The sequence below is a fragment of the Calonectris borealis genome, chromosome 2, assembly GCF_964195595.1.
Source record: "Calonectris borealis chromosome 2, bCalBor7.hap1.2, whole genome shotgun sequence".
NCBI classification, from domain to species: Eukaryota; Metazoa; Chordata; class Aves; order Procellariiformes; family Procellariidae; genus Calonectris; species Calonectris borealis.
The window spans coordinates 31,209,188-31,224,553 of record NC_134313.1 but is presented as its reverse complement, the minus strand read 5'-3'; the positions used below and the strand labels follow the sequence as shown (position 1 = coordinate 31,224,553).

Here is a 15,366-nt window from a genome sequence, read left to right as displayed (position 1 = left end):
GACAGTGTCAAAGGCTTTACTGAAGTCCAGGGAGACCACATCCACTGCCTTTCCCTCATCCACTAGGCAGGTCACCTGGTCATAGAAGGAGATCAGGTTGGTCAAGCAGGACCTGCCTTCCATGAACCCGTGCTGGCTGGGCCTGATCCCCTGGTTGTCCCGGACATGGCTCGTGAGCACCCTCAAAATGAACTGCTCCATGATCTTCCCTGGCACCGAGGTCAGGCTGACCGGTCTGTAGTTCCCCGGATCCTCCTTCCAGCCCTTCTTATAGATGGGCGTCACATTGGCGAGCCTCCAGTCGTCCGGGACCTCCCCAGTTAACCAGGACTGCTGGTAAATGATGGAGAGCGGCTCGGCAAGCTCCTCCGCCAGCTCCCTCAGTACCCTCGGGTGGATCCCATCCGGCCCCATAGACTTGTGAGCGTCCAGGTGGCATAGCAGGTCATGAACTTCTTCCTCTTGAATTATGGGGGGTTTATACTGCTCGTCGTCCTTGTCTTCCAGTTCAGGGGGCTGAGTACCCTGAGGATAACCACTCTGACTATTAAAGACTGAGGCAAAGAAGGCGTTGAGTACCTCAGCCTTATCCTCATCCTTGGTGGCAACGTTCCCCCCCGCATCCAATAGAGCATGGAGATTCTCCTTGGCTCTCCTTTTGTCATTAACATACTTGTAAAAGCATTTTTTGTTGTCTCCCACGACAGTGGCCAGACTGAGTTCTAGCCGGGCTTTTGCCTTTCTAATTTCCTCTCTGCACGACCTAACTCGATCCCTGTACTCTTCTTGAGTTGCCTGCCCCTTCTTCCACAAGTGATAAACTCTCCTTTTTTTCCTGAGTCCCAGCCAGAGCTCCCCGTTCAGCCAGGCCGGTCGCCTTCCCCGCCCGTTCTTCTTGCGGCACATGGGGACAGCCCGCTCCTGCGCCTTTAAGACTTCCTTCTTGAAGAACGTCCAGCCTTCCTGGACCCCTTTGCCCTTCAGGACTGTCTCCCAAGGGACCCTCTCGACCAGTGTCCTGAGCAGGCCAAAGTCCGCCCTCCGGAAGTCCATGGTAGCGGTTTTGCTGGCCCCCCTCTTTACTTCACCAAGTATCGAGAATTCTACCATTTCATGGTCGCTAAGCCCAAGCCGGCCTCCGACCACCACATCTCCCACCAGCCCTTCTCTGTTCGTGAACAGCAGGTCAAGTGAGGCATCTCCCCTGGTGGGCTTGCTTACCAGATGCGTCAGGAAGTTATCCTCCACACACTCCAGGAACCTCCTCGACTGTTTCCTCTCTGCCGTGTGGTATTTCCAGCAGACATCCAGAAAGTTGAAGTCCCCCATGAGAACAAGGGCTAGCGACTGGGAGACTTCTGCCAGCCTCTGGTAGAATATTTCATCTGCCTCCTCTTCCTGGCTAGGTGGTCTATAACAGACTCCCAGCAGGATATCTGCCTTGTTGGCCTTCTCCCTCATCCTTACCCACAAGCACTCGACCTCGTCATTACTACCATCGAGCTCTAGACAGTCGAAGCACTCCCTAACATACAGGGCTACCCCACCGCCTCTCCTTCCTCGTCTGTCCCTTCTGAAGAGCTTATAGCCATCCATTGCAGCACTCCAATCGTGCGACTCATCCCACCATGTTTCCGTGATGGCGACTAAGTCATAGCTACCCTGCTGCACAATGGCTTCCAGCTCCTCCTGTTTGCCGCCCATGCTGCGTGCATTGGTGCAGATGCACTTGAGCTGGGCTGCCGATTTCTCCCCCGACAATGGCGTGCGGTCCCTAGGTTCTTCTCTAGAGAGCCTGGTTTTATCCCCTTCCCCCTTCGAATCTAGTTTAAAGCCCTCTTGATGAGCCCGGCCAACTCACATGCGAGAATCCTTTTCCCCCTGTGAGACAGCTGAACTCCGTCCGTCGCCAGTAGGCCCGGTGCCGTGTAAACCTCCCCGTGGTCAAAGAAGCCAAAATTCTGCCGATGGCACCAGCCCCTGAGCCACGTGTTGATCCGATGAGTTTTCCTGTTCCTTTCAGTGTTCCGCCCTGCCCCTAAAGTGATCGAGGAAAACACTACCTGTGCTCCCGATCCTCCACCAGTCACCCCAGCGCCCTGAAGTCGTGTAATCTCTCAAAATAATTGAGTTGTAAATTTGCTTTAAATATGTTTATAAAGGACCCTAAACTCACATGTCAATGGTCCTAACAAGCAGCTGATGATATTACTAAACTCACTGCAGCCAGACACACTATAAAATTAAGGGCACCCGGTTGCAGGTACTAGAGCAGAAACACAGTAAAATAATGTAGATGAGGATTTTTAAATCAATCCTAGTTGGGTGGAAAATGCTAGTAGAAGAGGCTTCTGCCAGTGTGCAAGTGGTGCAGCTCCTCACAGAGAGAGCAGCAACAGCAGGGAGTTGGAGAACAACACTTTTAACAACTGGGTTTTAGAATTGGGCATGATTCTGGGTCTACCAAACTAGTGGCATCCAGCTCCAGCACAAGACTGATTGTGGCAGATGTGCCAGAACTTCTCACGACGAAGAAGTGACCATGTCCTATGAATAGAGGATGTTGGAAAGCAAACAAAATGGATGTGGAAGCCCTCAAATCAGGAAAGTTCTTACACCCATATTAAATTTTATGTTTAAAGTTAAAAAAAAAAAGATTCGATATCTTCCCTAAATCAGGGGCATCAAGAAAAAAAACATTTTGAATGAAAAATGCAAAAAAAGGACAAAGTATTACTTGTTCGCTCTAGCCTTTCCATGTAAATACCTACACAAATCATCTGAATCTTTAAATTTAAAGGGCCTAGATGTGCTGCTTTGTAAATATTTGATTTCTAAACCAAAGTTCAGTTAGGTAAATGGGATTTTTTTCAAGTTAAACTCCTAGCATAATGGATCAGGCCCTTCTATTGTTGTTAAATTGTGTAAATTGTGTATTGGTCACCAAGTAAATTTGATACTAAGATTGGCTGTTTTAAATTCATCATATAAATGTTCTGAAATACAATAAACATATCTATATTTAAAACTTCTGTTATTTACTTGACAGACTTGAATCAAAGGAGCCTTTCCTGTCCGTTGGGTAAGTAGGAATATGTATATTTCCATGGATATTTATATATTCAACTACCATACAATATAATTTATGAGATTATGTTGAGCATAAACACCCTGTTTCAACATTTTGATTATTTATTATAACTAAGCTTAGAAAAAGTAGTTATTAGTTAAGAAAGTCAGCAGTTGTGGATATCTCCCTTCTTAAAAAATACTAAGAAGAAGTATATTTTGCCTCTATTGACTAACCAAAATTTATACTAAAAGACATGTTAAAAGACATAGGAGTTAAATGTTGCATTGAAAGGCAGCTGGTTTATTATTTTGTTTTCACTGATCTTTCAGTCAGAAACCATTTCAAATATTGTCTATACCACTTGTCTAAGCCCCTGAACAAATAATTGATAGTTTCTTTTAAAATAAAAATTTTGTGATACTTCAATAACATAAATAAAATCAAATTCATAACATAGAAAAATATAACATTTTTAGCCTAATTTTAGATTACTACACTGACTTGCGTATTACAGCTATTGTCTTTATAGTATCATCGCCGCTTAAAGTTATATGATCTATATGTTACAATGATTAACTCATCTTTCTAAAAACTTATTTTTAAATGTGACATACTCTGAAAAAAAAAGTACTATTCTTTTATAAAACGTAGACCATTATATATATTAAAGGTAAGTGTCTGTATTTTACTTCTGAGTCTGAAGTTCACTTTTCATGACCTATTTTCCTTTTAGCTTTTTTCTTTAAAACTTTCCTAAGTTTCCTAACATCCTCACTCCCTGTTTTCCTTCAGAACTGTATATTCTTTATGTCTCTTCATTTTCATTTTCTTTGTTCACAACACCATGCTTCATGCTACCAAGAACATAAACTGCAGACAAAAGATCCCATGCAGAATAGCCATTTAAGGGTTAATTCTACCATGTAATTACCAATAGCTTCCAAATTGTTGTATTAACTGCAGATCCAAAACTCCAACACTCCAACACTCTGAAGTGCAAACTAAAGTTATCAAACAAAAAAGTGTCAGTTATGAACAGAGAAACTCAATAAATCAGCATAAGCAGGAGTGAAATATATCTCAGTTTCTATAGCATAAAGTAACTTTGGTTTGTTTGAGTACATTTTTAATTAATTGCTTGCCATTTCTACTTTCTACCAACTCAAAATTATTGAAAAATATTGAAAACTTATTAAAAAATAAGTTAAATGTTGGTCAAATTGGGGGGTTGCATGTCTTGGTTTGCATGCTTTGAAATGTCCAAATTCATTATCAAATTCAGTCACTTTGTTACTACCTTTTATTACTCCACTTTGTAACTTGTCCTACTGAGTTGGTTTTTTGAGGGTCCACTGTCATAATCAAGTGATTACCTCAAAATCTCAACATTAAGATTAAAAAAGAAGTTGCATGCCATTGTGGCTGAGGAGCAAACTTGAAAGTATAAAACCCCAGGAAGCAAATAAAAGACAATGGTAGGAATTATATTAATAGTAACTGCCACAAAATAATAAATCCTATTTTTGTAGTTCTTGTCATGATCTTAAGAACTCTGCTGGCAATTTTAGGATATTTGGGGATGTCTACCTAGGAGGAAGTGTTATGTTTATGTTTTGGGTTTGGGTTTGTTTCCAGATAAGTGGATTGGTGGCCACTGTGTAAATCCACATTACCTCCACATAGCCACTGTATGTGACTTTGTCGCTAAACTGGATTCCTCTTGGGAAGTCTAATCTGAGCAAATAGACTTAGCCTCTTGCCAGAACTTCCCAGAAGTTTGCTGTAATGTACTTGAATTATTTCTTGCAAGTTCGTAATGATAAGGATAGAAAATATAAACATTAGTCCCCGCCTCTGTGCTACTTTTGCCTTTTACTGCTATATTTCCTCCACCCCAAAGGAGGGCTTCAGACAGAGGTTAGAGCTCCCTGAGGGGCCCAAGCCAACATCCACCTCCTTGGTACTAAGACAGATGCTCCTCCTAGTCCCACAGTAATTAGGGGGGTTCATTTGTTCAGAGGATGAGCTCTTGTGCCAAGATCTGTATCTAAGGTTTTAACCCAGAGTGACAGCTGCAACCACAAGGCTTTTAAAATACATTAAATGTTTCCAGAAGAAATGCTAACTCAGCCTCAATTAGACTAACTCATGGGCACCCTTAATGCCTCTTGCAGCCAGAGTTGGTCAAAGCACCAATCTAAATTACTTTAGGTTGCCTACAGATGACTTAGTCCTGCACACCAACCTTTCATTCACCTACCTTCTGCGACAGAGATTTGTTTCCACATTTTCATTATATTGCCTGTAGGGGCTAATTATGCTTTTTCATTTTGCCCTGCCTAAGCTAACAACTTCTTGGTGCTTTTCTATTGTTAATTCTTTTGGTGGCGGAAAGGAACATGAAGCGTAGCAGCCTAAGAACTTGAGACTGCCACAGTGTGTTGACCTCTGCATGTATGTGCAGGGCTGCAGCTTTCCCGTGAGAGATCCCACAAAGGAAAAGTGGTTCTTAAAATGGTGCATTGTTTCCCCTCTCTCAGAAAGCAGCCAGCTACAGGGAGAAGCAAACTCCACCTCTTGCTGTTGTAGTTTATGTCTCGAATGCAGGGAGAGAACAGCTCCTGTACTCCCTTGGTAAAGGAAATTCCATTTATCCTTCTTTCTATGCAAAGTGCATAGCAAAGAAGAAAAATCCATGCTCCTTTTTACTCCCTGTGCAAGACAGGGGCATAATTTGGCACTGAAGTAACAGTAACCTCTTTAATGCAAGTCTCTAATAGTAGCAAGCAGGAGCAAAAATTCACCAAGTATGTGATCTATTCAGATAAGCGTATCTGAATTCAGTGTTATGATTTTGGGCTAAAATATAAAGTTCAATTTGAGATACATGTTGTCTTCCTTTGTCTCTTAAAGGTGAAAATAAAATCCCTAGGGAAAGCTGAAACATCTCTTAACAGTGCTGAACACTGAGTGTTAACCTGTAGGATACTTCTCCCCACAGGTGTTATTTCCACACTCTGGGGTTTTGTGTCTGTATTCAATCTGAGCAAGAGAGAGAGTTGTCTGGACTTTCTTTCCTCTTCATGTTATGTAGCGTTCATGTTCATGTAGGGTTAGAACAAAAAAGAAGTCATGCAAATAGCCAGAATGCCTGGAAGACTTTACCATTAGCGGCAACTGTTCTGGTAAAACTCCACCAAAATGAAGTCTACTGGCAATGCATCAAATTAACTTCATGCAGAAATCTTTGAAACGTTCAGACCTAGAAAGACCAGGCAGGTCAAGAGGTACAAAAAACTGGGTACTACAAAAAGGACAGCCTAAGAGCCAGCTCATATTAAGTTCATCCCACTTTGTCGCGAAGGATGTATAATATTTTTTAAAAAAATATTTAAAATGCCAACAACTTTTGTTTATCCACATTTGCTCTCCATGTTTGGCATTTGGTTCTTAATAATAATGATGCACAATTACCCCTCAACAAAACTGTTATCATTCTCTCTAGATGATTAGATTGATAATCCAGTTACTAACCATCCACCCAGCTATTTCATGGCAGCTGATTAGGTTGGTAACTATCTGCATGTAGAAGTTTAGCCCTTGATAAATTCCAGATAATACTGCATGCAGATTTGTAATTGGTCATCAGTCTGAGACCTAAAATTCAAAACTCATTTTGTAAGACACAGCCATTGCAGCATCTTTTAAGACCTGTAATAGTATTATATGGCCAAGAGAGACCATAATTATTTTGCAACTGTCTCACACAGTAGAAATCCTTTGAATTAATTCTTGTTTGTATCTAACTGTAATTGTATGTGACTTTCATAATAACATCCAGTCTTTGCTTTAACACATGCAGTGGTAGAAAATCCATCACAGCACTAATAAGTTTGTCAAACTTTTAAAGATATTTGTCTTCTTTGTTAGGTGTCATTTAATAATGTTCCATATTGTTGAATTCAGAGGACACAGGGAGAGAAAGTAAGAAACAGAGCTGATTTTTTCTGAGGTTAGTGAGAACTTAGATTCATCTACTGCCAGCTGCAGAGAATGAGATTACTTCCGGATAAGCGGGCAATAGCTCTTCAGTGAGACGATCTTTGAAAATGCATGTGTTTTACACATCTGGTTGTCAGCTGAGATTCAATCTATTTCTCTTTCTTCTGTGTGGATGTTAAAAAAATACAATACAAACTGCTGACTTTTTCACTCTTCTTTTCTTTTTTTCAAGATTGGTTGTTTGCTATAAACAGTATAAATTTAGGAGGAAAGCCCAGAGAGAGTCATAAGTGAAATGAATGCATTGTATGCACTAATTGCTGCATTTTTTTTACATTCTCAGTAAAAAGACTAGAGATCTGTATGAACTACTACTTTTCTTACCGAGGTCCTGTTTCTACAAAGTATATGACAATAGAAATTACTTAAAAGCCATGTTTTTCCAAATCACAGCTTCCAAATCACAGTACCTTCCAAATCACAGGTACTTACTTCTGGAAGAGATGGAGGAATTTTGGTGGGCTCAGCTTTAGGAAGTGCTTCCAAAATACAAAAAGTAAGATTCCTTAATTTTGTTCTGGCAGAATTGTTCTAAAAAACATCTAACAGCTGGAATTTGTCACTGTTCATCCTCTTGCTCAGTAGTGTTTTCTTTCCCATAAGGCCATTTTGCAGAAGATCTATAGGAAATCCTGCACTCAAACACCAGTTTGAGGGATCCCATTCTGAAGAAAAGAGATAGTTTAAAAAAAAAGCCTAGTCCTTGCAGGCTCTGTGAGGATAATATTCCTTCCAATTCCAAAATATGAAGGTTCTTTCAATTCACAGTCAGTTTTTGTGTGGAGTTTTATTTTACAGACAATAGGTTATAAGGCACAAAACAAAATATAGCCACATGTTGTCTTCTATACAATAAATACCATAACACTTGTCCCCCATCCTGATTATCAGATAGCACCAGTGGAAGGAGCAGACACTATTCCTACTGTTCACATCCAGTTTTAGAAGATACATAACTAAGAAAATTATTTTCTTTCAGCAGAGGAAAAATACAAAAAGAAGGGGGGATACTGGATGCATTTTGCACTGTTAATATGAAACCAATAAAACTACCAACCTGAACATAATTTTGTAACTCTCATTCACATTCAGGCCAGGTATTCAGGAGCTGTGTTTTCATGAAAAGCATGGGAGGACTGAACACACTTCACAATTATTTAAACTCATTTTTTAGAGACAAGCAGTAATTCCTTATGCTTAAAACCACTCGGGCTCTGTGACTCAGGCAACAGCAGATCTTCTGCATTTGCAGAGAATACCCTCTAAAAGAACCAATTCTTTAATTATGTGTGAGGTTTAGCCCAGAGGCCAAAAGCAGAAGTCAGGGGACTGCAAGAGCTCTGTGCATGGTGAGGCTGCCAGAGTAGTCCCCAGAGAGACAGGAGGGATTTGGGGGACGATAGCACATATGGAAAACTGGGAATCTTCATATGGAAGATGCTGAGAATCTATATGGTTTAATTTCAAGCAGTATTACTGATACACTTGTCTTCCAACAATTTACCAAAATGCACAAGGATTAAGCTTTTCTATAATTGCCTGCTTTCCATTATTATAAGACGCTGAAACAGTGGATGAATATCACTGTTTTATAAAATTATAAGAAGTTTTTTTGCTTGAAGATGTCTCTAAGAAGAGATTACAAAGCCACAGTAATAATAATGTTATTTTGTCAGTGTCTTTGTGTCATTACTCAGTGTTAAAAGATGGCAGATTATGTATTTTTCTACTCATCCGCAATCTAAATAATTATTCTACGGTCCCTCTATTTTCCTGATCTTTTTCATTCTACACCACTTCCACTTACACATACACAGAAAAATAAATATTACATAGAAAACAGACTAATACATTTGGCCAAAAAAAAAAAGTATTTTCCTAATTCTGTTAACTTTTATTAGCAACAAAGTCAACAAATATGCACCTTAATAAATTCTTTTTCCCCTCTCTGACCTTAATAACATCAGTAACAATGTGCTTCATAATTGAGAAAGGCAACAGAGCATGAGATCACTTTTCTTCTCTTCTGGTTATTCTATTTGCCTTTCCCTTTTATTTACTCTCTGTTATTTCTGTCATCCAAGGCTACCCTTTCATTAGTAATTCTAATTCTAGGAAAACAATACATATGCAAGTCATTTATGTTCTGGGTTAATGACGAACAATTCCTCAGTACCAAATATCTGTAGTCTCACATATGTACGAGACAGGAAGTTCTCTAGAGGAGGAAAAATGATCTGCAAGAGAATGTTTCGGAAGGAAAGTAAGGAGGCTGAAACATTCGGGGGCGGGGGGGAGGCGGGGGCGGGGAATGAAAGGAAATAAACAGGGATGCAGGACCATAAGAATAGAAAGGAAAGTCCAGGGAAAAGGACTACACACAGAAGCAGAAAGGGAGGTATTTTCTTACAATGGAAAATGGAAGGAGGAAGGAAGGACAATATCTGTATGTAGTGTCACTGTGGAACAACACTGTTTACTTCAAACTCGCTGCCCAAACAGTAGTCACTGATCCAGGAGTTATAGAAAACAGTGTTTGGAGAGGTCTGTGTAAGCAGAGTATTCCTATTTTCTATTTCTGAGGTATCAACATAGCATTTTGGCCCACCAGCCTCTATGGGCTTCTGTGAATATGCACAGCTTACTGTGGCAGGCTAACAGGCACATGAAACAATTTCATAAATGAGACCTAGCTCCCTACTCACAATACCTCTGAAAATTGAGACAGTTTTTCATCCTTTGTATAGCTATTGACATATGAAAGACTTTCTTTATTTTCACGGGTTTCCATATCATTACAAAGAAGTTTTAATTCAATACCTTCCACTTGATAAATATATTGAAAGATATAATAGTTTTGAAGTTTGATATTTTGAATTTCAAATTCCTTATAATGCTGTTCAAACCAGTCTATCTGTATTTGTTCATTGCTCTTCTGCCTGTGTTGCTCTTACTATTTTTGTATGATAATAACAATTGAAACTTTTCTTAATATTAAGTTCTTAGCGTGTTAGGGCTTGTACAAATATTTGGAGAGGATCTGATGGCTGATCCCTCTGATTCCACCTTTGAAATCAGCTTAATCTTTTTCACTAGCAAGTGAAATCTGAGATTGGTCCATCTATCTAACATGCACATGCTGCTTGCACTTGTGCTAAAAGAGAAAGGCGGACAGCAAAGAGAAATGTATGCTTAAAAGACCAAACCACAGAAAGACAGCCAGTACTGCTATGCTAGCTTTTACTTGAAAGCCTGCTTCACACCCTTCTGCAGTAATATAATTTGCAGCTCCTTGATAAAGAGATTTCTTCTTTGGAGGTTGACCACCTATAATCACAATAGCAATCAGCAAATGGCCTTGCTTCAAAAGATATTGCTCCATACCCATCTCTATATACATTGGCTTTCTAAAATGGCTGGGTGCTTTAAACTTTGACATTCTCATAAAAAGCTCCAACAAGAGTACTGCCACAGATTCTAATTTAGGTTTTTTCTTTTCCTATCTTTCTGTTTTTTTAAAGCAAAGGGAACACATCAAAGAACAAGGCACATGTAAAACAGTGCTAACCATGTTGGTCAATTGGCTAGGCTGAGTAAGGATGAAGAGAATTAGGGAGGCAGAACAAAGAAGAACATATTACCTAGATGTTTTTTTAATCATATTTTTTCTTTACAACGTAAAATTATGAAATGTATAAAAAGGGGCATGTTTTCCCTTCTATTCATGTGTTCTTACCACAGTACGTAAGTACCCCTTCTGAGTTTAAATGGGACTATTCTTTCTCTTTCCTGTCCTGGATTTTGTGTTGTGGGGTAATGTACAATGCTAACGATGAAGGTTACTACCGTGAATAGTGATGGGAAGAGGGACAGATTTTTTTCTTGATTCTATACCGTTTTAAACTTTGATAACTTCACTAAAGTGTTGTGTCCCACAGAGAGCTGCATTACCAGAGTTAAGATCGTGCAAGAAATGGAAGAATTCCAGAGAGGTTGTAGAGTCTCCATCTGCTGAGGTTTCCAAGTCTCAGCTAGGTAAAGCCATGGCTGACCTGGTCTAGCCCATTGGGTAGGAGGCTGAACCAGATACCTTCTAGAAGGGCTGCCCAGCTCTATGAATAGGCAGGGGAGCCACATTAGCTGTTGGTCACGTGGCATGTACAGTGATACTTTCAGCCTCTGACTCCCCTCTGTGAAATCAGGACAATGGCCCATCCCAGGGTGTGAAGTTTGTTAAGAGACGAGGCAGTGCAGAAAGAGGCACATCAGAGAGAAGCATTGCTGACATAGAGCAAATTGGAGCTCCTACTTTTCTCTCATGTTTGTTAAAGGTTTTTCAAAAGATATTAAGCTTTAGGCTAGGAGACATCATCTTTAGAGTTGCTCTGTCAATAGCCTTGTGTATGATACTAAGGAACAACAACTCACATCTTGCCTTATTAGATTGTTCAGTATTAGCATGCGGTAGCATAACCCTCATTCGAAATAAACCAAAATCAGGATATGTCCTGATACGAGGCAAGCTTTCAACTAGTAAAATGAATCATATCATAGGTTGTTTTCTAGAAATTTTGTTTAATCTGAGATCTGACCTCATTTACAAACCACTTTTCAACTACATTGGTATAATGCCTTTACACACCTTAATTTTAAAAGAAGCAGGATGGTGTTTAGGGTATTTAGGGTCATATTCAACAAATACGTTGGCCCAAACTAAAGTTGATTTCAAGAAGGAGGGTCTTGATTTTGACCGTTTTGGTTTTGCTTTGGTTTGGGCCTTTTTGCCTTAGTTCCAATTATGAACTGCAGTTCAAAAGCAGTTATCCATTGAGTCTGGGGATTTTTTTTTATCTCAGAGGCAAGCTGGGTTCTTATAATTCTTATCATTCTGCAGGTCAAAGTGCAGCTTTGTCAACATCAGCCATACACACTCCCATGGGGGTGTACGCACAGGTGTAACAGGTTGTGAGAATTTTGCTGATGATGTACACAAAAATAAAGAGAAATTAGGTCACATTCTGTTGTGCCACTAGTGTGCTAAGAGTTTTATTGTTAACAGTTTAACTACTGTGTTTCAGTTACTTGCTGAAGTCTTCAGCTTTGGTTCTGAATTCATGTAAGGATCAGTTTTGTTCAATAAAAAGAATTCCTTCATAACCACATATTCGAGTAGGATTAAAAGTTGGAGGATGTGCCTTAAATGTGAAGTAGAAATACCAGAGCGGATCTGTCATGCATGACCAGCAACTGACAGTTTATATTGCTATGGTAGTGAGTCTATAGCTAATGCTAAAGCATTTGTTTAATTTAAAAAGTATAAACCCATTTGAAACAAAAACAGAGTTACCGATTTTTTTTTTCTTTTTCAATGTTTCTAATGCTTTATACAAAAACAACCTTTCTGAACTCTCTCACGCCTGGGTCCTGTAGCACTTACTCTCAGGGGAAAGTATGGGAGGCTGAATCAGCTATTACCCCATAGCTACTTTTGTCAATCATTTTCATAACTACCTAGATAGCCACCAGAAAGTACTTGTAAGTCCTAATTTGTAAGCAAATTAGGAATTTTATCAAAAGCAATTATTTGCTGAAAAGTACCTACTAGGTATGGCCTTGTTTATTCTCTTGCCATCTAAATCAAGGGACAGAAACTATAGGTAGGTTTCCAGGCACACCATGAACAACACATAGTCAAAATGAAAAAATACCAACTTTCGCACTGCATTTTTCCTATGAACTATTTGTTAGCTACCTGAAAATAGTGAACACCTTCACAGAAATTAGGATCAATACATAAAGGAAGAAAACTGAAGCATTTCTCAGGTAACGTAATTCATCCTGCAGATCTATCCTTTTTTGCTGTACAAAAGGATATGGGATAGAAATGGAAGCTTTTCATCTGAGACAGTGAAGTTAGTGAAGCAAAACTGGAGGTCATTATTGTGGCTTATATAGCAGTATTATGCCAAAGTGTTCACATTTCTTTAGTAGAGATGGAGGAACCTGAGAGGTATCGAATAAGGTTTTGTTTCCTTGCAAAACTAATCTTTTTATTCACATACGTACATACACACATATTAATCATAATTACACTTTAAATCTGGAACCAAGTAAGATTTGGTTTCAAGTAGACTTTGTCTAGGTGTCAGTAGTTAGGTGTATTTCATGTTCTGGCTGATACTTTATAGGCTATAAAACTGTCTTGCTGTGTAGAGCATTCATAGAAAAATAACATTCCAGCCATGTAAGTCATATAAGGGTGAGTAATGGTAATGTGGTTTTGCTGGGAGAAGGAAAAATTGTGAGGGGAGTTCAGCAAGAAGGTAAGGGAGAGGGAAGGAAGAGAGAGAAAGAGAGAGAGACACCGTAACAGCTTTAATTCCTTCAGAGAGTCTCGTGGCTTAGGAAGAGATGCTGGAGGCAATTCTCAGCACTAAATTGTTATGGTAGCTTAATTCAATAAACTACATAAAACCAAATTTAGTCTAAGATGTGTCTGTATTGTAAACTTCTAATGTGCATTTCCCACAGTGATAAAACACTTGAAATGAAACTTTCTATAAATATTTACTAGCCCTGATGCATACTAGTGCAAGTGAAGCCCTAATCTGACAGGGACTGTGACCACATGATATAGGGACACATGCTACAGAAAATGGCAATAATGGAAGCATAAAGCTCCCCGAGCCCTCTTTTGTACAGTCATTTTCTTAATATCTAAAATGTTACGGAATTAATCTGTATGGAAGAGAAAAGATGGATATACAGATCATTGTCTAAGAACCATGATGATTACTATATCTTAGTTAAGAGTGATGAGTGTCTTTCTAAATGAGAGTCTGAATGCATTAATATTTAATTTTTATATACATAGAATCATTTTGCTAGGGTTGATAAGACTAAAGAAACATGTGTCAATGTTCTCCCCAAGCAGGATAAAAAATATTCTCAATTCTCGTGTTACAGCCATTGAATGTGATACCTTATGCACAAACATTAGTATTATGTTCTTAACAGACAATAACAATAAGCTAATGGAACTTGTCCACCTGCTGTAAGCAAGTTGTCAAAATGTGAATCTCTGCAACTGTTTCCTTGGAGCTTAATACAGTGATATGAAGGAGTCTCCAGAAGTCCCGTAACATCCAGGGAGTGCAAGGAAGAAGATGAGGAGAAGATCACATAAAATACATACCGAACTCCCTAAATTTATTGTGGGTTTTGTTTTCTTTTTTTTAAATATAACAGTCAGACTATGGACCATTAAGTTAACATCAGTTATGCTACTAAAATGTTTGACAGAGATTACAACATGTGATTTACAAAATGTGACTACTGTATTTTCAGGAGCTTAGATTTTGGAAAAACAGGTTAAACCTGAAGTCAAAAATGTACCTGATCAAACTCTACATAGGATATGTTCATCAAAAAATCTTGAATGAGAAAGAGAGGAAATGTTTAATACCCCATATTGTCAGGTACCCTCACAGTGAACCAGGGAGTGGAGTAAAAAACTTTCAGAGTGGAGGCAACCAGAAAGAAATGTACCAGGCAGAATAAAGCAGGAGAATACCCAGACTGCGCTGTCTCCCCTGCATGTCCAGGAAGGCAGGAGTGCAACTGTATAAGGAAACTTGAGAAAGATCCCTCCTTAAGCACAAAAAACATTCCTCAGAAAAGACAGGCACAGAACCTCAATTCTTGCCCGACGCAAATAGGAAAATGTGTCTAAGTTCCCTCCAAGGCAGTACATGCCTAAGGCAAGTTGCATAGGCCAAGCGGCCAGCATTGCAAGTTGGCTGAGACACTAGAGCAGGCAAAAAAAAACCCATATGGGGGTTCTCCAAGGGGAAGAAGGTCCTTTCGTAAGTGTCAAACAACACTTCTTTGCAAATTAGAAAAGATATGTAGAAAGTTTTCAGCTAGATCATTCATACTCTGTCTGACAAGAAATCAGTAGCTCTACCATATATCCAAAACTGTATAGGAAAGTGGCAATACCAATACCATGACAAGTCACCAGGATGTTTTGCCATATACTACACCCAGGTAAGTCATCTGGGACAAAAATCCTCTTTTCCTTATGAGAATTAATATAACGGAAAAAAACAGACACACTTTTAAGATAAATAATTATATCTGGTCCCTTGATTTCAACAGCTTTATTCTAGGTTTACCATGAGGGAATTCAGGGTGGTGACATTTGAATTCCCTTCTGTAAATCAAAAGCT

At 39.3% G+C, this 15,366-nt stretch overlaps 1 protein-coding gene across 8 annotated transcripts in view; it reads left to right on the top strand.

Annotated features, from left to right (window-relative positions):
• The window catches only part of RALYL (RALY RNA binding protein like), a 427,011-nt gene that overhangs the window by 357,468 nt on the left and 54,177 nt on the right, over positions 1–15,366 (top strand). For 7 of the 8 annotated variants that reach the window (XM_075141585.1, XM_075141584.1, XM_075141582.1 and 4 more), the window contains one exon: positions 3,050–3,082. The exons of the other annotated variant lie outside the window; for it this stretch is intronic. In XM_075141585.1, the coding sequence (XP_074997686.1) occupies positions 3,050–3,082 (33 nt within the window). The remainder of the gene's footprint in view (positions 1–3,049; positions 3,083–15,366) is intronic. 8 annotated transcript variants of the gene reach the window in all.